The 27,959-nt window shown below is 38.2% G+C and overlaps 1 protein-coding gene across 1 annotated transcript in view; it reads left to right on the top strand.

Annotated features, from left to right (window-relative positions):
- Positions 1-27,959, top strand: part of COBL (cordon-bleu WH2 repeat protein) — a 117,305-nt gene that overhangs the window by 55,943 nt on the left and 33,403 nt on the right. Inside the window, exons 8-9 of the mRNA XM_009883793.1 lie at positions 10,192-10,330; positions 13,254-13,424. Of these exons, the coding sequence (XP_009882095.1) occupies positions 10,192-10,330; positions 13,254-13,424 (310 nt within the window). The remainder of the gene's footprint in view (positions 1-10,191; positions 10,331-13,253; positions 13,425-27,959) is intronic.

The raw sequence follows: 27,959 nt of genomic DNA, 5'->3' as shown, positions 1-27,959 counted from the left end.
GGGCTACAAAGATGATTAGGGGATTGGAACATCTCTCATATGAGGAAAGGCTGAGGGACTTGGGTCTCTTTAGTCTAGAGAAAAGAAGATTGAGGAGGGATCTTATTAATACTTACAAATACTTAAAGGGAGGGTTCCAGGGGGATGGGAGCAGTCTTTTTTCAGTGGTGCCCAGTGATAGGACGAGGGGTAATGGGCATAAATTTGAACAAAGGAAGTTCCATCTTAACATGAGGAGGAACTTCTTTACCTTGATGGTAGTGGAGCACTGACACAGGCTGCTCAGATGAGGTCGTGGAGTCTCCCACTCTGGAGACATTCAAAACCCGCCTGGACGCTGTCCTGTGCAATCTGTTGTAGGTGACCCTGCTCTGGCGGGGGGGGGTTGGACTAGATGATCTCCAGAGGTCCCTTCCAAGCCTAACCATTCTGTGATTCTGTGAAGTGCCGTGGTGGGTTTCTCTAACAAATCTGCACAGCAGAGTCTATTTGTAACTTTGGATGATAAAAATCTTATACTCCTGGGGAGTAGCTGTAGAGCTGTGTTATGCTACAGTCCCTAGTAGTACATCTAATTGACACTGTGGTACCACTTTGCTATTCTCTTCTCAGTTTCTGAAGATTGTGGAAAGATTGTGGCTTCTGGCTGCCCTTCGTGAGTGCTGGAAGAAACTAGACTGAGTGGAAGCTTGCAGGGGGCAGTGGGAAAGGATGGCATGAAACTATCACTTGGCTTGCCCAAATCAGGTTTCCCAGGCATTCTGTGTGCCTGAGGATGGAGAGGGCTGATGGGAGGAGGGTGAACACTGGAAATAAACCAGGGTATGTCTTTCTCTAAACTGAGAAGACTTCTGAGGTGATTGCCTAGGACTTAGTGCTAAGCAATAGAAATTCAGCTTGGCTATCTCTGCAGCATAGAATTGCGTGTGTAAAGGAAAGCTTAAGCTCCAGGAATGTATGTCACTTAGTGGCAGTAGAAAGGGTATGGTTCTCCTTGTTCCTGGTCAGATGTTTGTGTGATTGCCCTCCGCTTTCCAGCCCTAAGAGATTTTAGGCTACAGCCCATCCTTTTGGCAGAAAATTGGACAGAGATACAAAATAAATTTTGCAGATCTTCAGTTGACTTTTACCATCTCTCAGATTTTTAAGGACAGATAAGCAGACCAACCCATCAGCCAGCCTTTAATCCTGGATGTGAGACCGAGGCAAAAAAGATGATGTAAAAAATTCTTAAGCCAGTGCCTTTCCCAAAGGCAGTGACTCAAGGAGTTGACATTGATCTTGTCAAACTCATTGACAAAGTTGTGAGAAGAAATACTGAGCTGCAGTCTTACTGTGTCTTTTAAACTCTTTATTTATGTTCATTTATTCTATTAATTGTACTAAAGAGTACTAAAGTACTAAAAAGATAAGCACAAATATGAAATGAAGGTTTGGAGGTGGTTTTTGCCTTTGTGTTTAACTTCTCTAGAGGAAAAATGAATCTTAGTAGCAAATCGGTTTGTGGTGGTTTTAAGATGCGATTTTTAAGTGTTTGAGGGTTTTTTGTTGGTTTTTTTTTTTTTCCTCTCTAAATGAAGACATAAATGAGGAGGATTACATTGTATTCAGAGAAACAGAGGAAGTTCAATTCTTTGCCAAACCAAACATCCGCAGACTTGTGTAGTCTACATGTTTCAATGCATGTGAAAATATTTGGTGTTGTAGAGTGACTTCCTTGAGTGGAAATAATATTGCAGCTAGTAATGAGATTTTGCAAAAGAAGGAAATCACAGCTATCTTAGTAATTTAACATCTCAAATTTGTTTATGGATAGTTTCCTGTCTGACACATTTAACTGAACAAGTTAAAGTGTTTAAAGAAGATTAGAATGACATTAATTTTTAACTGCCCTTGACCATGACATTTCACAAAGGGTGTGTTCAATAAAAACAGATGGAAAAATGAGCTTGCCCCTTCACCTTGTAGTGGCTTTCTTGTGTCAACTGATTGAGCTTTCTGTCGCCAGTCAGCTGAATATTCAAGGACAGCCTTGGCTTTCGTCGTCTTCATTCTATCAATAAAATAGCACAAGAGCATAGCAATTGCTGTAAAACCTGGTAATGGTAAGCTTTTTGTCTGTTATTAAGACTGAGATGTTTTTGCAGTCACAGCTTCATTTTGTTAATGAGTACTAAATTTCATTACAAAACCCTGTCTAATACCAGAATTAAATAATGAGAAAAAACTAATTTGAAATTAAGCAGTATAAAAGTAGGCAAAATGATGCTGTATTTTGTGACATCTGATTAAAATACTAGTGGTAAGGGTATTTTCAGAAGAGCAATGCAGTTTGCACTCTAGTTATAGGCCAGAGTCCCCAGTTAACACAGCGCCTGAGCACTTCAGCCGCAAAGCAGCTCGGAAGCTGAGGCCGTGAGAGTGTCTGGGGCACAGCCATCGCGTGGGCCAGACACAGTGCAAGGCACCACGGTGCAGAGCTTCGAAGTCAGGAGGAAACGCCCCGATACAGAGCAGCGTTGTGTCACACCACAGACGTGGTTGTCCTGCTTGAAGTTAGTTGGTGTTACGTTGTGGGCTTGAACTCATGTTGGCAGTAGCTTGGGAATCTCCCATTTCAGACTTCTTCCATGTGAGAGTGGAGTGTCCAGAGTAAGACGAGCTGTTGGGTCTAGTCGGTCCAAATGTCACTTTTGCTGGTACAGCATGCATTTCTTCACTTCGGATGTCTTATTGAAAAACCTCCCTTTACATTTACTATTATTCATTTTATTGTGAGATTTGAGAGATCCAACACTGAAAAATCAAGATGTACAGAACTAAAATGACCGATCCAGAGAAACTGTGAAACTAAAGTGTCGTTATTCCTATACATTTTATCAAAATGACAAGTTTTTCAAATAATGTCCTCTTCAGAACTGTTCCCAAGTGCCAGATTTTTTAGTATCTCTGTGTATGTTGTTTTTGCAATATGTTGCTGCATCGCATGGGATCCTAGTAAGCATTTTAAATAACCCATACAAATGCATTTTGCAACTTCAGGACATGGTTTTGGGAGACTTCAGACTGCTGTCTTTTAATGCTGTGTGTAACATATTTGTGGATTAAACATTCACTGTTTAATCAAACGAAGTGGGGTACTACCCAATAAGGAAACAAGGTAGAGAAGTTCAGTGCTGAATAGACAATTTAATACAATGTAACTTAGTGGTCAGCCACGTGAATTGCTTATACGCCCAGTTTCTTTGAGAGCTCCCTGAATTTTCCTTTGTCAGTGTATGCCAGTGAAAAGCATAATAATGTATGACTGGTCCGGGGAATATTAGACATATGAGTAAATGTTGTTTAAGACACATTAATGTTCAATTGGGACTTCTTGTGGTTTCTAGTGCTAGACATGTTGAAGCATCTGTTGCCCTGTGAAAATGCAGAATCAGCTGGATAGAGTAGCTTTTATATCGTCAAGTTTAGTGGACAGATTTATGTCTCTGTTCTGCAGCTGAAAGATTTATCTCTCTGATTTTCCTAGAACGGCTCCTCTTGGATCAAAATATTTTCTTCTCAACTGCTTTAAATTATGTACAAAATCATAGCAAAATATTTTTAAAACCTCTCAAACCATAAATCTTCCTTACATACCAACCTACCAGTTGTCTTTCAGACAATGCTATAGAAGCATCAGTGCAGTTACAGTTATATCAGGAGTTTAAAACTGGTTAATAAAACGTGTGTCTTTTGTTTTTACTTCTAGAAGTTCTTGTAAAATGGCTCTTAATTATTTCAAAATTTCTTAAGATTCTTTGTGAAGGGAAGAGGGTTGGGATTGGTTCCACACATAGTTTGAGGTAATGCTGTTGTTTGTTCAGTTACAACTTAGCTCTGATTTTTCTGTGGATCATATTTAAACACTCCTGTAATTCGATAGGCATTCTGACCCTATGTGATATCATCACCAGCAGGTGTATCAGAATCTGGCTTGCTTAAATCAGAGTGTGTGTCTAGTCAGTGTTGGATGATAGAAACCAGTTTGTAGTTAGGGCATGCCTGTGATTGAATCCATGTGTTCTTTTTCCAATCCTTTTTATTTACTTCTAAAAATAATTTCTACAAACAATCACTCACTGTTTCCCCAAACAAGATGTTTTGTATACAAATTAGACAGAAGTTGCAACTATACAAGGATTCTATAAAACAATAAAAGATCCTGACGTGTAATGTTGCATAAAAAGGATAAAGAAGCAAGAGACTATATGAGCTTTCTTCACACAGTTTATATCATATGCTATACAATTTTTTATTTGTGTATTCTAAAGCACCATGGGACATCCCCTAAAAATAATCCTTATTCCAGACATAATCCTGTTGCTGAAATAATAAGTGTATCACCTGTAGCTACGATGTTTGAACAGGAAGAAAATTGCTTTAAGGAGGATTTTGTTAAATAGCAAACCTGGAAAATTGATAGATTTTCAGGTTTCCATTTTTCCTTTTCTATGGGAAAATGATAGCAGTGAGAATAAAAGTAGAAATCCGTTGCCATAAGCGAAATGTTTATGGTAATGTTCATTAAAATATTGGGAAGAATGGTTTGGATTTTGAAAATCAAACTATGCCCTTTTTTCTTTTTTTTTTTTTTATACATCTCAATGACATATTTACTAGATCCACTGAGGGTTTTTTCTTCTTAAGGCACAGTTAAAACTGTTTAAATCTGTCTCTCAGTCGTCCGGGATTTCTCCAGTAGGTGTGGGTACCAACTACAACAGAAACCTGCAGTTGTTCAGGGAAAACCTGTTCCAGGTAACTCAAGAAGGCGTGTCATGGTTTAACCCCAGCCAGCAGCTAGGACCACACAGCTGCTCATGTAGTTCTCCCCCTTCCTCCCTGAGAAGGGCAGGGAGAAGAGGGAGAAAAGGAGGCAAATGGAAAAACACTCAATGGGCTGAGATAGAAACAGTTTAATAGAACAATAACAGAAAAAGGGAAAAAAACAATAATAATATTAATAATGGTAAAAGAATATACAAGATAAAAGTAATACGGCACAAGTCACTCTCACCACCTGGTGAATTGGTTGCCCGGCATGTCCCGAGCGCTGACCATGGGTTCCTGCCCCCCAGCCCACACCCATTTATATACCAAGTATGGCATCTATGGTATAGAATATTCCATTGGCCATCCCATTGGTATCTATGCTCCCTCTCAGCTTCTATGGGAAGCTGAAACAAGTGTTTGAATAGTATAAACATCACCTAGAAACAACTAAAACAATATGCATTATTGACATTCCTTTCATACCAAATCTGAAACACAGCAACCACTAGAAAGAAAATTAACTCTATCCCAGCTGAAACCAGCACAAGGTCCTGTTTGCTTTTAGTGTGCAAGTCCAAGAAAGTCTTTCCATGGCAATTTTTAAGTTGTTCTTCACTACTTGTGTTCTTAGTTGTACTTCTCAGCTGAGATCACCCAGCTTTTTTCCAAGCTCTTTCTCAGTCCTGTAGAAAGTACACGTCTCTTGTATGTCCACTCTTCTTCCCAGACATCAATCTTAGGAGAAGGAAGAAAACATGGCTCATTCTTCTGGTCTCTGTGTCCCAACAGAGTAGTCCTTTAAGAGTATCAAGTTCCCCTCAGCTAGTCAATAAATGGGCAAAGTGTGTTGCTTGAAGGGCAGTAGTTCCCAGAATGCACCAAAGTGGCCTTCAATGTCCAGTTTAGAAGTTACATGGTATTTTTCCCTCAAGTCCACAAAATCCAGTAACTTCTACTGTTATGTTAGCTTAATGTTTTTTACCTAGCCGTCTCACAGTTTTGGAACACCTTGGTAGCCATGAGGTTCTTTACTAGTCAAGATATATATTCATTAATTACAACATTACAGTAGTTTGTTATTTAACAAGGATGCAGCATGTGCACTTTCCAAGGCTACATTTAACCCAGTCCCTTTTTCCCTACCATCTGTGGCAAGAGTTTGGGCTGTCCTTAACAAAACAGACTTGGGTATGTGTGGCTCTCCGAGTGTGTTATTGTAGGGTCTTTAATCTGTCTTTGGAGGCAGTGGAGTGAGATGTCCTTCTTGCTCAAAGTAGTGATTCAGACAACTGAGATATGTAGTCGGTGTCATCAAGTGGGTTGCGAATGTTGGTAGATACTGGAGGGACAGAGGAGCACAAATTAATGATACAGTTTCTGGCTTACAGAAGGAGGCTCAGTTTCAGGAGCAGTAAACCTGCAGTAAATTTAGGCTTAGTTTGGTCCGTGAATAAAAGAAAGGTGGCATTTGCCAGATGACTTAGCAAGTACTTACATAGATAAACACTTCTGTTAGATTAATAGCGAAGGGTTGATAAATACAAAACCAGTGTCTGACCTGTAAGTAGAGGACAGGCAGAGCTCACATGGGAAGTTTATCTGAGAACCTCGTCTTTGAATGCTTGAAGAATTTTTGGTGGTGGCGGCTTTTGTTTCCTTGGACCTCCATTAATATTTTTCATGAACTCATATTCAGTGCAACCTAATGCAAAGAAAATACTCTCACGCATGAGGAAACTCAAACTGAATTTACACATCCGCTCTGTGGATATCCACAGACCTTTTGGAAGTAAGGTCACTGTCAGATGCTACTGATTGAAAATTTCAAGCATTAGCCTGGTAAGATTATTTTCCACACAATTTTGACACGTAACCTCCCCGTGATGTTTTTGTTATGCTCTAAATGCATTCTAAAATCTTATCTAAAGCCCTCAAATTTTATGTTGAGCTTTCACAGAAGGAAAACACATTCAGCACGTTCCTTAGATATTTTGTCTGCAATATTGGAAGTATTTTTTTAAACAGCCTGTGGTCCATGACATGAACGTAATGTTTTTTTGCATCATATATTGTCTCATCAACATGGGAACGGAAGTGACACTCTGTCAGACTGAGGTCCTTTTGGCCTACTTTATTCACCTCTAGCTCAGTTGATGGTGTTAATTATAGTCAGAGAACACTTGTTAACATCTTTAAAAATTATGTATTCGTTGCGTAACAGAAGCTGACCTAATAATTTCTGCTAGTTAAAAGTGCTACATAGGTGAAACACAAGTGCTAAGACTAGGAAATACTCTGTCACGCTTAGAGAGGGGCTCCTGTGGCAAAGTCTGGATGGGAAATTACTTCAGATAATGTTGTTAAGGCTTGATTTCTTTAAAAAAGAAGCAGCCAGCCATAACAAATTACTTTCAAGTTCTATTGTTTTGGTATATACAATTGCAAAAAAGAAACAGAATGTTCTTTGTGTTTTTCACATTTATGTTTAGCCTCATAGGTTTACCAAGGGTGGCATTAAAGAACTACTTTTAAGAATTTTTATGACTTGTTCTTGAACTTGACACTTCTTATACACGTTGTAGTGTGGCTGGCTTTAAACAAGCTTTTCATGTTCTTTATGGTGTTTGTGAAGTATACTGCACTTAGCTGACAGTATAATAAAAGCATTTTTGTGTGTGTATTTGACCAAACTTGCATTATTGCAGTTGAGCACTAGCTATTTTCTAGCCTTTTCTTTAGCTGTAACAGCATGTTGATCCATACATCTATCTAATATTCCTCAGAAGATTCAACTAAATGAGAATGCATAGAGCTGAGAAAGATCAGCTGGCTTCTAACAAGGATCCTTTCTTCTTAGTAAAGCGGTAATGTATCTTTGAGGAATTTTACTGTACCAGACTAACATCTTTCACTCATCTGGTAGTTGGGAAAGGGTGATTAGTGATCTCTATTGTTTCAAGTGGAAACACACGTTTCCTTACTTTTCAGCCTCGATTCTTAAGATTTCCTAGACTCATTCTTTAAATCATCAGTCCATCCATTTTTTGTCAAGTAAAATGACCTTTCTGTCTGGAGAGACAGGAGTGAATGCGGAAGCTGTAAAATGCCATTAAATAACTGCAGAAGTCATCGCTTGTGCTTGTGAAGTTCAGATGCTGCCTGTCTCCCAGACGATTCAAGTCCTACTGAATTTTGGAGACTTTGTAGTCAGATTAATCAAAGCCCCCACCTTGATAATTTTCTTTTTTGTAAGGTTGTATCCTGAAGAATAAAGATAGAGTATTAAATGCTCGCATGCCTTTAGTTATTTAAAATGCAGTGCAGAAGAATGTGATTTTTTTTTTTTTTTCCCAAGTGCCTATATGCTAATTGCCCCAAATAGACATGGAGAAGAATGTGGGATTAGGTAGCTGTCCTGCATGTAATTCCTCCTGTATAAATGAAAGCCTGATGAGTCTGTTTCACTGAACAGTGATTCCCGTGTTCAGCTCAATATTGGGCATTCTGGTTCTATAAGACTAGGGGAGGTGGGAGCTGGCTATTCAACTCAATTCCAGCCAGTTCCTAACCACTGGCAGGCAGTTTCTTCACCAGGAGAGGTGCTTCATCTTAATATAGAGTAACACCATGACTTTGGGCAGAAGTTTTTTCAAAGGAGCTCTAAAATTTTGCTGTATCCATTCCTGAACATTTTGCCTCATGCTCTTTTCCAGGTGTAAGTCTAATTTTCCAAATGCCATGAAGTTTGGTAACCAAAATTGAAGTTTGCAACATCACTAGTTACTAGTAACATTCTTGTCCATTTACTATGCCTAACTTTTTTTAGATTGGCCTCCCTGGCTTTAGTCGTATACATGCTGTATCCAGTGGGCATTTAATGTAAAATGCAGAAATAATCCATGGTAGTAGGAAGCAAGACCAGGACACCTTTCTTTCCCCCCCTCCATCCACTCCACTTTATAGAAACTGTATACTATGAAGCTACAGCTCATCTGGGTTAACGTGCTCTGTGTCCACTGCAGTTACTACCAAGTTGCTCCATATGCAGGATGCACGTTCACCAGGAAAGGGTGGAGAGTGTCTAATTGTCATGTGGCACGGTGGTTAAAGCATTATCCCAGGACATGGGAACTGAATGTTTGGTTTATAACCTAAGACCCTCCTGAGTGCTTTTAAAAAGGCTAAGTGAGAGAGGCTCTATTCGTGTCTTACTCTTCGTAAAATTTTCATTCAGTTTAGGAAAGGACACATCTACATGAGTGCCTTTACTCTGATAATAGCTTTGAGCAGTGTGAAGCTACTGTTTGTTTAATGAAATCTCCCACAAGTCTATTTTAAGGGTTCATTAGTCCTCTGGATTAAAAGAAAGATTATTATTATTGTGTAGACCTTTAAATATTAGAAAACCATCAGGCAGTTCTATATATCAGATATCTTCAGCTACGGGGAGTCTCAGGACGGACGGAGCAGTGAGGTGATGCATATGAAGACTGGGGAATGCCAACAGCGTGCCATGTGTGGGGAACTGCTATTACTCTCTGCCTCAGCTAAGCCTGGTTCGGTCTAGTGTTGTCAGTACCTTTCAAATATAAAAATTCAACATATTTTCCTTCATGTTTTTGGTTTTATTATTATTGTTTTTCCGGAAAAAGGAAATAGAGCTAAGTTCCAACAAGCTGCAGAAAATATTATGCAACCCAGTGAAACCTAAGTCACTTGTAATAAAATTTTTCATATTTTTAAAAGCAGTGGAAACAGTACTGAAGTCTTGGCTTGCCAACCAGCATGTTGCAATTATTGGAAGCCGAGGTGTTACAGATCTTCAAAAGTATGTCTGTGAAGTCCAGTAGACATAAATAGAGTACAGTATGATCTCATATCATCATGCAAGCAAACTTTCAATTCTGATTCTTTTCTCAGAAGTCCTTAAACAAGAATTTTAGAGGAAAATCAAAGAAATGAGAGAGAGTTTATTCCCTGCACATACTAATTGGAGTATTTAACTATAATTTAAGGTCTGAAGAAACCAATGGAAAAACAGGATCATGCTATGGCTCAAGCTTAGCAACACGCATAGTGTCATACTGTGCGTTGCTAAGTGTTGGGCTCGCTAATTCCCTTTTACCAAAAACATGCAATATTTACCAGATTGGTAGATATGACTGTAACAGTCATCTGCAGTCCTTTTCCCTTTCCTTCTCTTAGTGCAGTATTAGTATACCTCTTCTGATCTCCTGTTGTCACTATAACAGCTCATTACAAATATACCATGCTGAGAAATTAGGTCATATGACAATCACAATTTTTTCTGTTACTGACAATTTGCAACATCGACAAAACATATCCTTTACTGTGTCTATTTTTCAATTTTGCTAGATTTCACATGGAGCATCCCTGAATGATTTACAGAAAAAGAAGAGGCGTGCCCCTCTTCCACCAACTGCATCCGCTCCACCCACTCCTGCCATGCCAAACAGGACAGAAGAGAGGGAAGACAAGAGGAAGAGCACAATGGGTGAGAGGTTTTCTTTTCTTCTGTATAATTCCATGCATGTGCTTTCAGTGCTCCCCGTTTCCTTAATTCTGTTATCCTGTGAGTTCAGAAACTTTTGTAACTGGGGGAAAAAACGCATATCTCTGCAGAATGAAAGTCTGGAAATAAGTGTTTGTGTATTACCTCTTTTTTTTTATTGGCACCATTCAGATTATTATAGGCTAGTAAAAGGTAGATAACACTCATCAGATGATTTGAATGTTTTGTACAAACTGGATATCCAAAAGCACCAGCCCTGGGCCTATTCTGTGCCTTTAAGGTCACGGTGGTTTTGCTAGTAAATGGAAATATGGAAATTGTAAATGGAAATGCTGGTAAATGGAGATAGGCCAAGCAATACTGAATGCATCTAACTCCATGCGGTTCTGCTAGAACTGAATTACAGTTAAGCTGGTTCAGTATCTCCTCATGTTCCTAAAGCCTAACATTCAGGCTTTCTTTTCCTGTAGTCCTCCAAGTTTGACATCAACTGACACATTCAGTGAAGTTTTTCTTTTGAATTTAGTCCTCAGTTTTATTATGAATCAATCTTTGCCGAGTCTTTAGCTAATCAGTAGGAAAAAAGAACCGGTACTCTCAAAGGAATGCCATACATAGCTGTATACAACAAAAGAAACTCTAGCCTTCAGCTGTATGTGACACCACATTTACTCTCATATAGGAAGACTGAAAAACGTCCCAGACCTCTGTTAGCTTACTCAGATTGGTGGGAGCTTTGCCCGAGTGAGGACCCCAAGATTATGCTTTTAGCTAACAAAGTGATTTTATGATGGGTAAAGATATGAGATAATAGCCCCACATATTGGAACTCCTTTTTCAGTACATTAAGAGAATCATTCTTCAAGTGCCGTAATGCACTCAGTGCACTTCAGTTCGTGGCTTTGACCTCATGTTTCATAAGGTGCCTAAGACATACAGATATGACATCCTGTCATACATAATTGCTTGCATTACAAATGCTTCACGGTTTAGAAAGAAACTTCTTGGCTTTGTTCCAACATTTATTTTCAGTAAATGCTTCACATTTAATGCCTCAGCATTTATGTAGCAGCAGGAGTCCATTATCTTGTGACATGTTCGGCTCCATTGACATCTCTTATTTAAACCCTCTAAGAGGAACGTTATCGCTGTGCCATGTAACACAGGAGTGTTCAGCAAATTGGCTTACTTTTAACCATTGCAGATGTCACAGTCTGTGCTCCTCATGCTTTGCTCTACTGGTGGTCACTTACTGATGACATTTAGTGCTTTAATTTTTTGTAACTGTTCATTTTATTTTGTATCAGTGCTCAAAATGTTACAGATGAAATAAAGCAGAGCAGAGCCACTTCTAATCTGTTCAGTACTGTCTACATAAGTGCTTGCTGGCCAGACTCCGCTGATGTAGGATTCTGTAGTATCATTTTCTTTAATGGAGCCTTATTAATTTACACCGACAAAGAACTTGTCCCACAGTAGCCCTATCTTCAGTGCTTTTCGTTTTCTGCTACTTTTTGAATGAATGCGTTCATTAACAAGAAAAAATGTTACAGCAAGGGAAGGTTGGTAAAACAGCCTCTCTTCAGGGCCCTTGCAAGAAAACGATGAGAAAGCACAGATGGCTCTGAAAGCAAGAGAGAAAAGCTGTGAAAAAAGCAAGACTGTAGTGAGGGAAATAATGTGCTGCAAGAAATAGGCACCCACATGGTGGAAAAAGGATTAAAGCTACCTATGTATCTCCAAAGTTAGCCACATGAATCAAAACAAAAGATCCTATCAAAAATATTCTCAAACTGGTAAATTCACTTCAGTATTCCATACTGAATCACTTATTCTGACCCCAAAGTATTGTGCCCAGTTTTCTCAAAGCAGTAAAAAAGGGTCTGCACGTTTGCCAGTATTAAATTGTGTCTTGAATCTCTGGAACCTAGTGACTCCTAAGTAGAGAATCGTAATGGTTTAATCTTTTTTCCTCCCTCTCAGTGCTGCTTCCCTTCTCAGCAGCACCAGAGCATAAGCTTTAGAGTTCAGGGATGATCAGAATGGACTAGACCAGAGGTTCGTCTCTGCCAGCATCTGTCTTCAGCAATGACCACAGCAGATGCTTAAGGCAGGGTATGAGAGCAGAACAAGCTGGGTAATCATGGTTCCTCAGTGTGCTTTCAGCCTCTAAGGACTTTCCAAGTTGCAGTAGCTCTAGGTCTGTACACTACAAACTGGCAGCAGCTTCTTAACATTGCAGATGGTTAATACAGTGCAAAGGTGCATGTATTTATTTAGTTATTGCACACAGTATTGAGATAAGTCCCCAGCCAAAGTTATGAGCGTTTCCTTTGAAAGCTTAAAACACTGTTTTGCAAAAAATGACTTAATCATCTGCTTCTTCACAATGTCAAAATAGTAAAAAACTTACTCGGAAAAAGAAAATAAAAACCTTTCAAGATCCCTACTTGAAAATACTGACCTGAGGCATCTTCGTCATTCAAAGAGTCAGGAAAGTAGTCATGTTAAGTATCCTAGAGGTCAACAAATTCAGGCAATTTGGCACTTAAGACAATAAAAATAAAACACATTTTTCATATTTCTTTATGTAGCTTTTTTAATTTTTTTTTTTTATTAAACTTTTTCTTCCTCCTTCCTTATGTCTGCCAAAGCTGGTGATTTTAACTGTTAGTTGTGATGTGCATATATGTGCTGGGCCCAATTCTGGTCCTGTTGCTATTGGTTTAAGAGAGACTGAACTTTTCCTTCTCCCTTTATTATTTGAGGGTAAATAAAATCAGAATTAGATCCAGAGAGACTTTGGATGTGGGTAAGGGAAAATCAATGTGTGTTTGAAAAGTAACAATAATCAGAGCAATCATTATCTTGCAATGAAGTAACTGGTTAATTGATCCCCCTGTAGGTGATGGACGGCAGGTGCCACAAAAGCCTCCTAGAGGCACAACTCGTGGTCCACCCCAGTTAGTGATCCCCCCACCCCCATCTTACCCTCCTCCTGACACAGACATTGTGGATCCAACAATATGTTACAGAGAAGCAGATGTTACAGCACCAACAGAGCTGGTACCTAAACGTATGTTTGAAAATATATGTATTTACATTTTCACTCTTTTGATGGTTACTCTCAGGGGTAGCTTTTCCAGACTTTCCTTTCTGCTTTCGACATACATGCCTGTTTTTTCCCTTTTTTCCAGCCTGTTGTCTTTTAAATGCCCAATGCAGTTAATATAAAGTAAACAAAACACTTGCTTAGAGACAGTTTTGCGGATGATACCTGGCCGTGTTATGGAAGCGTTTAAAAACAACCATGAAACCTTGTGACTTTGTGCAGCTGGAAGCAAAAATGTGTTGTCTTGTCTTAATTCCCTATGTTTTTCTGCACTAACATTTTTTCTGTCTCTCCAGGGACAATTTCCTTTGAGAGTCAATAGGTCTGTCAGTCTAGGTTGAAAACTACAGGGTGTCTCCCTTGGAAAATTAAACCTTTTACAGGAGCAGTATATTGTTAAAGGCCTTCCTGTCCTAATGGGTACATATTCTTTGCCATCTCTGGATGGTCCTTTATGTGCTCTTCCCCTTGGGGCATCACAGTTATCAGACAAAGAAATAGGATCTTTTCCACGTCCTTGTCTATTTTTTAAAACCATGTTTTCACGCTACTTTTTCGTGCTTATCCATTGACTGTCTTTAAATCTTTGTACACAATCCAAGTCTTTGATCATGTATTATGTTCCCTGTGGGGTTGTCCTGCACACCCATGTAGATCCTGTAAAGGCAACAAAGCTCTGCACGTTATGGCATCTTGTGGACACACTTCTTTGAAGGTTGGGAGGGTGTCTCCTAACCATGGGATAGAGAAATGTCTCCATTAGCTGCCAATTTGACAAAAGATCTTTTTCCAGGTCTTTACCAAAATTATTCTGCAGGTAGCAGTTACTCTGATATGTTAATGTTGGTGTGTTTGCTGTTGGATACCAGCTAAATTTAAAGCACTGTTTTTCAAATCTGTGCTGAGGAAATACAAATTGACAAGTTGTATTGGGGGGGAGAGAAGGAAGTTAAGGAGAGCCATACTAACAGAAAACCTGAATCTTACTGAGGGCTAATGCATTTTTGCCACATTTTTGCACATTTTTGCCACGTTTTTACCAGCATATGCACAGAAATCATACCATACTTAAAATCTTTTTTTTTTCTGCTAGATACCATCAGCTTGCCTACAATGTTTTCTTTATTAAAAATCCGTTGTGGCCTTCTTTGCATTAATATTTCTGCTTCATTTGAATTTCTACCACTATTATTTTGCAATGCGTTCCTGATCTACCTTGGTGATCAAATACCCTTTAATCAATGCAGCTCTGATTTTATCAGCCTGATCATTTGCTCTTGAACAAACACAATATCTCAGCCAAAAGGATTTGATTAAGCTTGTACATGCAAACATAACATGAGCTTTTGTTATCCTCAGTTTACTGAGAGCAAAATAATAGTGCTTTAAGTCTACTTATTGTAGACTTAAACCGTCAGTGTTGGAGAGGGACAAGTTTAGCTTTATAATTATGCTGTGCTCTACCTAGATAAAGATACCTCTATACACAAGAGAAAGGTGTATGGATGTACCCATGAGAGAAAGCAGCATGTATGACAGATGCTAATTATATTGCCTAATGCCATTCTGAAGGGTGCTTAGATACTGTAGCGATTGAGCAGTATAAGAACAGTGTTTTGCAATGATGTTTTTTATTGCCTGAGAATGCCTCAAGCAGTGCAAATAGGACTTTGGCGGTAGATTCAAAGAACAACAAAATTTTCAATCTTCCTAACTCTAACCTCAGTAAATGTGTTTTCTCATAGAACAAGGTGGGAAGGAGGATAAGGTACTGATGCCAGCTATTGATGAAAGGCATATTTGTTCTGAAATCACTCTCAAAACAACTTTCTCTGATGAGGACTGTGGTCTTCCTTTGCTGAGCGGATGACTGTCAGCAGGAGTTTGTCTTTCACAAAATGAGACTCCCATTGAGAAAATTAAAATTCTGTGATAGTGTGGATTTTAAATTCTTGTTCCTTACGATCTGCCACTGTCTGTGGGGCACCATGCCTCACCCCTCATTCCTTCCCAGCAAACACACAGTTGTCCCATTGTGCTCTGGGAAACCCATATTGGGGAATTTTTATTTCGTAGAGGATGGTGGTAATCGCTCTTCGTGGAGTTTTCCAAACTTATGTGGAGTGTAAGTCATTCATGAATAGGGCCTTTAGTAAGATATTTGGGCTTTTCTGACTCTAATGGTAAGAATCTCTTCCACAAACAAGAGTACAATTGTTCCTCTCAGTTTTTGCTATTTAATCTTTTTATTCTCATTACATGACCTTTCCTTTTAACTGTTGGTCTGATAGACCCCTAGCTGCATGTTGTGTACATGTCTAAAATGATATATTTATGGGATCCTTTCTCCTTCCTTATCTTACTAATCAGATTGTTCATGGCCTGTGATTCTAAGATTGACTGCGCTTTGGGAATGCAGAAATGGAGACTGTCAACTCTGTTGCATGGTATTTGGTTATGTCACATAGCTTGTGAAGTTCCCACTGAATTAGTTAATAGTAAATTCTGTGCTACTTAGTTCAGATAAAGAATGCACACATTGAACGATTGCTGCGCCTAGACAAGTGGCTAAAACATGCTGTCATGCATGTCACTAAAACCTCCACGATTAGCCCTTTATTTGGCTTGTTATGCATTAAGAAATGCATTAAGAAATGCAGTAAAAGATTTGTTTGAAACATTGTGCTGTTTCAAAAAGAAGAAAACAATTTACCTTATAGAGTGAGATCCTGAAGTTAAATTCTTCACTCTGACACTGGATAAAGTATTAGTGAACTCAGGATTTGCACTGGGTAAGGGTGTGACACATGATTTTTAAATTCTGGAAAGTGTTCTGTCTTCAAATAAGTGAAATCATGATTGGAATGTGTCTTTGTTTTTAACTGTGGATCAAAATAATCAATCCTCACTTAATCAGAATTTTTTAAAGGGATGAAGGAGTGAGTATAAACATTTCCCAGTTATTTTGATAGATAACGTGTACTACTAGTTGATAGATACTACCAGGTTAAATTTAAGGAAAAAGGAGAACAGAAAGAAGTCTTGTCCCCATATCCAATTTTTAATGTTTTTCATTATATCATTGATACAGTAACAGGTAATACAAGCCACTTGACAAAAGCTGTGACAGTTTCACTAGCAACTGGGTCATATTTCTTCAGTCACCTTAGATATATATTCTAGTCTTTCACAGTCGTTAGGGATAAGCTCTAAGGGTTGGACTTGGTTAACTTGAAGCAAAAATAGGTAGAGAAACTCACAAAGAGGAAACTACATTTTCTTCCATGTGGTTCTAAATTAATTGAGAACTGCAGGCTGCTGAGTAAGGAATTTTTGCTGGCCTGTCATAGTGCACTGCCTCAGAAGGCATCTGTCAAGTGTCCCAGCCTTTTCTTTCTTAGAAATGGTCTTTAAAGCAAGAGAACTTGCAAGTGTGACTTAGGAGGCTTATACCGCTATCACTCCTCTCACTCATCCGGCCTGATCTGAGGCTCAAGAATGAAGTTGAATCTCCAACATCATCTCTCTTGTACCTTCTGGAGAATTAAAATTCAGGCCAAGTAAAGCAGAATTCATAGACATGCTGCATATCACTAGGTGTTGTGCTGTTGGGATTGAGTCAGTTTATGCACGAACCCAGGGAGCCAGTCTCAGAGCATCTGTGGGATTCTAAATTTTAATGCATGTGCCCACACACCTACAGCTCCTTTGGGCGTCTGATTCTTTACCGTTACTGAGCATGTTAGCCATTCTGCTGTCTGACCTACACAATATTTATAATTTTATCCTTTTACTCTTTTCCCTCAACAGTTTACTGTTGTGCATCATTCCCTTCATATACCAAGCGCGTCTGACAGACCTTGCCTCTTCCTATGACCTTCATACCTCTGAACCTCCTGTTGCCTCTGCTACCCTGATTCTTCTGTTGCCTTTCTTCCTCCCCTGCTGGAAAAGAACCTTTTTTTCTGACTGAGATGTTGGCTTCCATTCTTTTTGAACTCGCACATTCTCTTTTAATTACTATTGATTATTTTTGGCTGTGGTTCATACTTGTTTGTGAGACATACGCTCCAGAACCGAATGCTGTGTTATATAAATCTATATATCAGCCTCAGAAAGATTATCCGTACATTTGTCTGTTCTTTTTCAAAGTATTCTCTTTATTTTGAGCCATGGTTTAATTTGATTTGGTGTTTCAAAGTGTGTGTTTTTGGGACGAGGTGTCTTACTTTCAATGCTGTCTAAAGATTTAATGAAAACTTCCTAAAAACATTTTTCTTTTTTTTTTCTTTTATCCTAGTATAATATTTTACATTCTGTAATGTATTCTATTTTTCCTTCATTGCATATATTTTGTTTCTTTGGCCATGGCCTAGTCAAGTTGAAGTACAAGATTCTTTCTGTATCTTGGCTATCGATCAAGCTGCTGGAAAAAAAAGAAACAGGAAGATCTGTTGGATCTATAAGGGGCCTAAAAGGAATACTAAGAGCCAGTACCAAATGCACTGATTCATAGGCTTCACTTCTGCTTTCATCCTGACGCTTAGTATGAGTAATTTTATCTTGATGCTGGAGAGATCCTGTGGAAATCAAGGTGTGTGTTCTATTTCTGTAACAAAAGATGCAAACACTGTTCACTCAACAGAAATCTCGTTCCACAAGTCTCCTTTTTACAGTTGTACTAGGAATTGTCAGTGAGTTATAATTAAAATATCAGCTATAGGATTGTACTTACCAAAAACTTCTTTGCGCTGAAGAAAGTTCTTCATGTGAATGGCCCATAAGGCATGTATTTTTAATCATTCTGAACTATAAACATAAGTTTTATGAGTTGCAGTGGTGCGTACACCCAGAACTATTCTGACCTCACATGTATTGTGTTTTAAGACATTTATGTTATTTAAATGAGTGAGTTGCAATACATAACTCTAATTTAAATAATGAAAAATTATTGTTTTACCCTCAAGCAGATAATCATGTTCATCTTGAATCCTTTCCAGGTAGGCAAAATAGAGAATAAGAAAGCAAAGCATTCCTACAGATAATGTGGAACATGACTAAAAAGAGTTTTGACAGTTTTTAATACAAATATGACATGTAGTTAATAAAGTTTTAAGTGATGCTTCAGAAAGTATACTTAATACCCTAAGGGTCTTCTAATAAAAGTGTAGTAGAATTGAACTCTCTGCGCTGCCAGGTACTTTGTAATAGCTTCTTAAGACAGGACAATGATTTAATTGTAAGCCTTCTCTTAAAAAAAAAAAAAACTAGTAGGTGTTCACAACATGAAGATTAAGAACCTAATTTACCCATTCTCATTACTCTATTTACATCCTATTTGTACCTCCAGAGTTACATGCCCCATGGAGTTCAGACTAGTATAAAAATGGAATAATGAAGTAGGGAAACAAAGTTTTGTATGTTGAGTAGGATGTAGAATTCAGTGTATTGTAAAAGCAGTTCTTTGCATTGACACCAGTTTAGCTTAAAGGAGGCTTGAGTTTTCAACAAAATTACATTTTTGATGAAAAAGTTTCCTTGCTTTGAAGGAATACAGCTATGACCCCTCTCCACACAGCTAGTAAGTTCACTGTGAAAAGCTGTCTCTTTTCAGGTGGTCTGCTCTGACTCTTAAAAACTCAAGGTGAAAACTCAAAAAGTTCATTACTCATCCTTAATTTACTTTTTTTTGGTATTAAAATGCAAAATTTGCCTCTAAAAATATGCTTGTGGGAATTAACATTTTCTGTTAAATTTCAACATAAAATATTTTAATGATCAGTTTAAGCTAGACAACTTTGCCTTTCCAAATTTAAAAAAAAATCCTTGCTTATGCCAGCTCATATTCTTTGTTTCTTACCATTTCATAAGTCCCAGGTACATATACAGTATTATACAGAACTTAAAAAAAAAAAAAGAAAAAAAAAAAAAGAAAAAAAATTGCTACATCTTTACAAGAAATCATCTTAATTATAAGAAATTATGCTTATACTATAACATTAGCATGTTTAAAACCTCCCATTACTATACACAGTGTGGGAAAGAACTTTCAATGACACTCATTAAATCCAAATCTATTCAGTGGAATTGCGTAGATGCTCAGTTTCACAACTGTTAATTCATAATAGTGTGATTATGGGAACATGAACTCTCTGGAAGTTTGATTCATGAGCCCCAACTCAGCACCAAGGTACAGTCGGGGAATCCCTGCTTGTTCCAGGCTTCGACCCAGGATTTCTAATGTCTCCTCAATTTGGCTTCTGGAAGAGAATGGGAGTTTTTCTGTCATTTTCAATGAGAGGAAGGAATGTCAGTTTAGGTCAGTTTGAAGGACTCTTAAGTTAGCAGTGATATGAAAAGACATTGGCTTGGTTTTACTCCTTTTATTTTAACCATTTTAGCCATGGAGACTTTAGAAATATAATGAGAATGACATGGAGAATTTGATAACAAATTGACTACGATACTACGATTTTTCACCAAAATGCTCTTACCAGAGTCAGCAAGAAAGGCATTTAACATATTCAGGATTTATCTGCACTACTGCTTAATTACCGTCCTTCATGGTAAGATAGCTGAGGTGAAAAACAAATAAACAAACAAAAAAAACCAAATTGGAAAATATTATTAAGCCTTTTCAGGAGGACATAGATAACTCATAAATCAAAACGAACTCCAGTATTATGACTCCAATGTCAGTGACATTCAGTACTCTTAGGAAAAAAGGACAGATGTATAATTTATGATTAAACCCATTCTGATAACTGATGAGTGTGCTCAACCCCTACGAAAACCACTGAATTAGAAACAGATTAAGCTTCCTGGTGCATAGATTTTTACTGAATGGCCATATAAAACTTTTTCTATGTTGACCACCAGAGGGAGCCGATGTTGTCACATATGTGCAATAGCTAGCGAGTAAGAATAACGCTAAAGGTGAATTTTAAGCTAATAGATACCACACTTATACAAATTTTTCAGTTCTTTAAGAATGCCATAAAATTAAGCTGAGTTTAATGAGTTGTTTTGTTCAGCAGCTAAAAAGAGAAATAAATATTTTTTTCTAGTTTTTTTAAATCAGTTTCATTGTAAATACGAAAATGAAGGTAAAATTCTGTTTGCAGGTGATGCCAATGTGATGGCATCTTCCAAACGTGAGCTCAAATTTTTACTCTAGGCATTCTTGCAGAGGGTGGTGGCAAGTTAGGTTGGCCATTATATTACATAGATGTAGGCTAATATACTAAATGTACATTTATGGCATCTGTGTCCAAGGTGTGGAAATTAGTGCATATGGCTGGTGTTTGTGCTTAAGAACAAGTGCATCGGAGTAGGTCAGGTTTAGTGCCAAGACAGAAAGAGCTGTTCTGCTGGAAAGGTTTATCAGCTTAAGTTTTAGCATTTTAAAAGCATCAGCAGATTGTTTTAGTACCCATCCTCTTTCACAGACAAATGACTTTGTTACCAGCAATTCAGTCATTCAGAGACTAAAATCTAGGATTCAGAGACTCTCCAAAGATCCTTAAATGTCTTTTTCTACACGTCATGCTTTCTTTTTTGTCCTTAGGATTGAAATCTGTCAGGAGTGAAATGAATGTTGTCTTTGTCACTGAGCAGCTGGATTTTTTTCTTTTCCAGAGACAGCGCTGTAGAATACTAAACTTTGAACTCATTCCATTTTTATCTTTAGAAAATGTGCTACTGGTCCAGAACCGAAACTTATTCTGGGCAAGTAAAATATGGAGAGAATATTCTAAATATATGAATGGAAAAAGAAAATATTTCTCTTTTTGTTCATTTTTAACTGGAAATATTTAAAGCTGTCTGTGGCATCTAGAGTGCTCAAATAAGTGCCAAGGAAGAGTGATTGGTAGAGAAATCATCCAGTCCAAATTGTATGATGAATTGCAAAGGCCTGTGATGCATTTATTTATTAAACATATGGCCATGCAATCTATCATATGCCCATCATCTGTCCCTGTATTCTGCATTTGTAAAGTAAACTCTGTGGTCATGATTTTCATACGCTCATCACTTATGTTTACAGCCACTTTAAGCCCCTGTTATTGTTCCAGCCCAGTATAAAAGTGCCTCTTTGTGAGAGTTGGGCCGTGTGTGTGTGTATAAGACAGCAGTTCTGTCTTCTGAACTTGGCTTCCAGTCACTGCCATGACTCTCAATATATATTTAGTACATGCAGTAGGCACCATTTAACTTTCCATACTAAAATACATGTTATTTTAGAAGACAGAATGTAACTTATTCCATCCCTCCAAAATTACAGCCATGTTGTTTTCTAATGTCATTGCAAAAATATGAACTCCCCCCTCAAGGACAGCGAGACAAATTTGCTGTCACTGTTTGCGCACTACTTATTCAGATATCTCATGTATCGTATGCAGATAGGCTTCTGTATAGCACCTGTATAGCTAGAGACGTCTACTGTTAAAATTCCTAAGAAGTTGACAGAACAGAAAGTGGCATAATAAATTCTTTGTTTATCCAGAAGAGCTTACACATAATAAACTCCGATGATTCTTGCTGAGGTAGAAACAGGGGAAGGTGGTCTTGCATTTTCTGTGTAAGAATCAGCTGCTTTATTCTTTATTCCTTGTTTATTGTGTTTTCTTTTGTGATGCTCTGTCTTCAAGTGGTAAGTGACTGTTGAAAGGATCAAGCCCAATAGCAAGAAAGAGCTACTTTAGAAGTTGATAACCTACTGAATAGGTATCAGCTACTGAGTCCTTTATATCCCTGGAATATTTCTTGAACATGAAAGATATTTTTTTTTCCTGTTCAGTTCTAATAAGAAAATTTTAAATGTGGGTCACCAGATCTGCTTCATTTTCTCATGCTTTGAGAAAGTTCTGAAGAAGGAGATGCAGTTTTGGGTAAAGGTAACACCAGTTGGAAAGGGGGTATTTTGTATTCCCTTACATGTTCACTCTGCTGCCTGCCACGGTATTGGAAATAATACCTGTGATTTTGCAGACTTAGAGCCAGAAGTCAGTCCTACTGTAAGGGAGAACAATTCCTTTGAATGTCACAAAATATTTTCTGGTTACATAAAGTATGGGACTGGACTCCAGTGAATCAAATAGTCTTTCTAGCCTCATTTCCTGATATTTAAGTTTTTAACTGGTTGTTTAACTATTTCATAGAGTGTGGAATAAACCTTAGCTTCATATTTCCCATCCTGACTAAATGTAAAGACATTTCTCTTCTAATTCCCTTGCAGCCCAGCTCTGCAATCCAAGTGGTCTCTGGGTAAACTGTGAATGTTTGCTCGAAGTGAAACCAAATTCCCGGTTTTCTCTTCCTCAGTCAAAATATGAGCAGTTTAACACTGTGAGCTGTACCCTCAATAACTCAGTGGCATCTTAAACGTACTCTGTTGTACTTGAACAGTGGAATATGGAGAAATCATCACACCCATACAAGCAGAGAGACTGAGGTTTTATCAGTAACAAGCCAGACTAAACATCTGTGTCCAGCCAAATACATGCATGTGGTGTGTGTGAGAGAACTTTAATCCTGGGTACAAATTGGAAGGTATGCTTGATTTACACATTATGTATGGGCCAAATCAAACTGTCAGGTTGGTATTTGAAATGGCATTGAAATTTGTAGTGCAAGATGCTACAGATTCAAATGCGGGCAATGCACAGACGGTTACAGAGTAGCAAACTGTTGAAAATTTTTGTATTCTCTGTTTCAGGTAGGTGATAATACCCATACCAAAGTGCTTGTCCATCCTTAGAGATGCTCATACTCAGCTTTTCCTATTACCACTTCTAAGTCAGTAAACTGACTAAAATGCCTGCCTGCTTTCTTCTAAGAAATTGAGAATTCTGGCCATGCACATTCACTTCTGGGTTTTAGGGCCTGAGGGAGCAAAAGGCTGAGAGCAGAGACGGAGTCTCTTTTGTCAGCTCCTTTTGTGGATTCCATAATTGGTTCCTGGCATGGATAAAAGAATTACTTTCCAACCTACTGTACCATAAGCAAAGGTGGGGTGTAATGGAGGACAAAGACCTAAACCAAAAGAAGATGGAGGAAAGAATGAGAAAGGAGGACTATGACAGACATATTTTTTTTCTTTTAAGACTATTGTGATTAAAAGGTGAAAGTAAAGTTGCTAAATATATGGTAACCTCCCATAAACAGTGAAGGACCAGTAGGGGAGTATTTACTTACTTAGTAGAGCAAACAAACAAAACAACTAATTTTTTAAGTTCAAGCATCTAATGAAAATTATTATTGATATCTGATTTTTAAAATGTAGTTAGCATTTTTCTTTTCTCTCCCATGACTGTTTATTTCCTCTTTTTTTTTTTACTTGACAAGAAGTTAAAAACTAAAGGGGAATATACTTTTTCAGTTTGTAAAAACAACAAAATTAATGGAGAAATATTTTCAACGTGCTTTTCTTAAGTGAGTGAAAACATGTGACAACTCTATTTGTAAGGTGTGTCTATAGGTGTAACAGTCAAGTCTTGAATGTAAGAATTTAAGAACTCTTATAATTCTTAAATTATAAGAATTATGAAGAATTATATAAGAATTATAAACAATGTAAGAAAAACTGATCTACTGGCTTTAACTTCAAGATAAGAGCTTTCTTTACTTGACTTTTACTTGTAAGAGATGTAGTACTTTGGAAGCTAAACAGACTCTTATACATGACTTTCTCACAGTGGACTGGTAAAGGCTGTAGAAGGGCCACCCTGTATCACTGCCCGGTGTTGCTACAAGTGGAAACTAGTTTGGGGACTATTGCAGGAGTGCATTGGTATTTTGGTTTTATTCTGAAACCCTTTTTGGCTATTACCAGTCTCTCAGACAGGTTAAATCAATGCTCAGAAGTGACATGATTCTTTTTCACCAGGTAAAACTTATGCTGCTTTCTCCCCAAATAGAGGAAAGATTTTATTTTTTTTCCAGAAGAAATCTTATTTCAATTAAACATAATGTATGTAAACATTTTCTTGATTATTTATAATTTAAAAGTATATTTTTTTTTACTTTTAAAACTCTTCTCTGCTTGTCTTCAGAAAATGAGAACAATATGCTGATTAACTGACCAGTCAGTTAAAGAAACAGAGGTTTAAGCATCCAAGTTTTCCAAATGAAAACATTCGGTGTTAAAAAAAAAAAAAAGTAAGAAAAAAGAAAATGCATGCACATGCTGTAATTTGCTTGTTTGCTCCACTCCCTTGTGGACATGCCCAGTTTCCTCTGTACCTGGCAACTTTCCTGTTCTATATTCATCAAGCTAATCAATGGGATTCAGATGTTCCTCAAATACAATCATTTGTCTTCAGTCTGCTCTTACAAAGGACACAGATTGTACTAAAAAGGCTTTTCTTCACTTCCAGGGTACATTAAATACATGCCACCCTTCATAATGCAAGGCTTTGGCAGTGTATCGATTGCATTTTTTTACACAAAAAATCCTTGCACAGGGAAACTCCTTGCGGTTTTTCCACAGAGTTAAATTAGTGCTTGTGAGAAAATTAGCAGACTGAAAGAAATGGAGACAGAAGTCCTTAAATTTACATGCTGTAATGTGAAGAGTAATAACAAACCACCAGCTTGATTCTGTGCTGATCTGGTAGGGGCCACTCTGAGGTGAGAGTTTTATAATCTCATGCTGAAATTAGGAGCAATGAGGAGAATGAAGATAATGTTTGAGCATTACCATAATAACTGTACTGTACAAAGTGGAACAGTGGCCAGTCACACCTGTTAAAAAAATTTCTGAACACAATCTTTGTGTGATGTTTTTAGGAAAAAAAAATAACCGGTTCTTTGGAGTCTAAAAGAGGAGGCACCTTTTAAAAAAAAAAAAAAAAAAGAAAAAGAAAAACCAAAACACTTTCTTTTTTAGTTAGGGATAAGAAGGGGAAAGAAAGGGGATAATAAAGGGATAATAATGGATAAAAAAAGGAAAAAAATAGGTGGAGGAAAAAGTCCCAGAAGCTTCACCTTCTAGCTTTTCAAAAGCAAAATGGATGTTTCTTTGTTTTCTTCTCCTCCTCCTCCCCCAGATCCCATCAAATAATTCCTTAAGCATTTGTTTTTGACTTCTGCATTAATGACTCAGTTCTCTGGTATCTAAACCCAGCATATTCTGGGTTGCAGCTTTGCTATTGTTCATTGCATCCTTCCCTCAGGTATCCCTGGTAGATAATAGAGAAGGAGCTTCTATGTCAGCACATATGTGAAGAAAGTCTCCTTGCTCTGTCCTTCTACCTCTTTAGGAAACTTTTGGAACTGAACTTTAGAGTGTTATCCTTCCTGACTAATTCAGGAGAAGTTGGCAGCCAGTTTAAAAGTTACTGGAGGGTTTCATAGACAGACTTATAAACCTACAACAGTGTGACCTTCTCAACCTAATTTCTGTAGGAACTGAGGCTAAAAAGAAAGAAACTCAAAGACATTTCCGAATTTCCCATAGGAAAAATGACCTTTTATGCTGATCCTAATTAAGCCCATTAACTCAGGTGAAAATTTCGCCAAACTAGCTTGTCTGTTTTGAGGGTATGATCATAGTGAACCTTCAAATTCTGGAAATGGCCCTGCTCCAGCAAAGCACTTAAGCGTGCTTAATCAGGTACCCCATTATACAGCATGCACTTTATTATTGAATGAGCTGTGTAAATGAAAGCCTTAAAATGCTTCACATGAATAAAAATGCAGACAAATTTTCCCTGTGGGGATTCATCCCATGCAGGAGATATCTGCAGCTTTGCATTTTAATCAGTGAGCGGTCCAATCCTGCTCCCACTGAAGTCAGTGGCAAAACCCAACTGCTGGAGTGGAAACAGGATCTGATACTAACAGGACAAAATATAAAAGGGGAAAATGTATTCCAAGTGGGTGTTCAGATGATGGCCTGTTTCTTGCCAGGTACTGTTCGCCATAGCACCAGAGATGATACTGCCATTAACATTTTACTATCCGCAAATCAGAACAGAGCATAACATGCAGTTACCACTCTTGCATGTTTGCATTTCTTCCTCCTGGTATTTCAAGTTAATATGGAAAGAGAGCCCCAGGGCGAAGCAGGATTGATGAGATAATTGACTTCACAAGAGGGCTATGAAAGAGCGGGCCAAATTCAGCTCTGACTTAAGTATTCCCACCTCTGCTTATGTCTGAAATAATCCGATCTACTCCATCTGCTGTCAAAGAGGAGTGGTGGCATGACAGCAGAGCTCTTCTGTGAGCGCTTTGTTCTCCACCTGCCCAATACTGCCCTCCTTACGAGGCTCCCAGGGAGAGCTTCAGTGTGCACTGCTGAAAAAGGTAACCTCGTAGTTAGAGCCTGAAGTGGAATTCATGATACCCTGCATTTGATTCTTGCCCCATGCAGTGATTTCTTGGCTATGTCTGTGTTACTGGAAAATAAGTCCATCTCTTGCCATCGTTCCATACAAGCAATTGCCTTTAAGGGCTTCTGCAGTGTGTAGCTCTTTGCTGCTAGCATAGCCTGCAGTGTTTTAGGTGGTGAATGTGCTTGGTTTGCACTGTCCTGGCCTCATTGCCCTCTTTTTGCCCTCATCCCAGAACAGGAGGCTGGTCTTCAGGGTGCCTACGAACTCTCCTATGAAAATGGTGCAATGCCCCTGTGGAGGATATCGCACGAGATCTTCAGAGAGATACTTAGCGTACTCTGGTCCTCAGTTTTGTTCTCTGCAAGAGTAATTCTTTCTTCACTGGGCAGTTTCAAAAGGCAAAATGTCTTAGCGAGGAGAAGTGTTCAGGTATTTCAAGCAGTGTCTCTCCATTGTCTTCTATTGGCATCATTGGATATCGTCACAGCTGTGAGAAATGTGCGGTGAAATGTATAATAACTAAACTCAGAAAAGAAACGTGCTTTTCTAGGTTAAAATATTTCTAGAAATATAATTACCAAAGTAAGCCACCAGCCAAAGTATATTGAAAAGCCTATTGTTCTTTGAACTTTGTAGAGGGAGGCAGGTATCCATTTATCAGGAGGTCCAAGAGGAGTCGGTTAATGTACATCAAAAGAGGTCAAAGTAGAGCTTTGTGTCTTTATTATTTACACCTGCACAGAGATGTAAGAAAATGTTTTCGTGCCTGTATTTGGAGCTAGCTGCTGAAAATCTCCAAAGGTATTTACGTTATTGGTGGTTTGGCTGAAGCATGTTTTGGCCAATTAAATGGAGTTATTTTGTACTGTCCTAATTGTAAGTTAGACAGGTGGTTTGTGCATGAAACATTTAATTTTCTCAGGGCTCTGTCTGACTTCAGATTATACTATAGAAGCTATCCTATACAAAGATAGAAGGTGATGTAAGGAAAAATGATGGATGCACTGATGGGGGAACTGAAGGAGAACATCACAGCTCTGTATGGACTGAAATGTTGCGAGCATGGATAAGAAAAAAATCTTCAGGAGTAATGAAATCCCGTTTTGTTAACCACTGTTCCAGCCTGAAGTTCACTCAGCTTTTGGTATTAAGCAAAACC

The sequence above is a fragment of the Charadrius vociferus genome, unplaced genomic scaffold, assembly GCF_000708025.1.
Source record: "Charadrius vociferus isolate BGI_N301 unplaced genomic scaffold, ASM70802v2 scaffold103, whole genome shotgun sequence".
NCBI lineage: Eukaryota > Metazoa > Chordata > Aves > Charadriiformes > Charadriidae > Charadrius > Charadrius vociferus.
The sequence above is the reverse complement of the archived record's forward strand: the minus strand, read 5'-3'. Positions and strand labels throughout refer to the sequence as shown.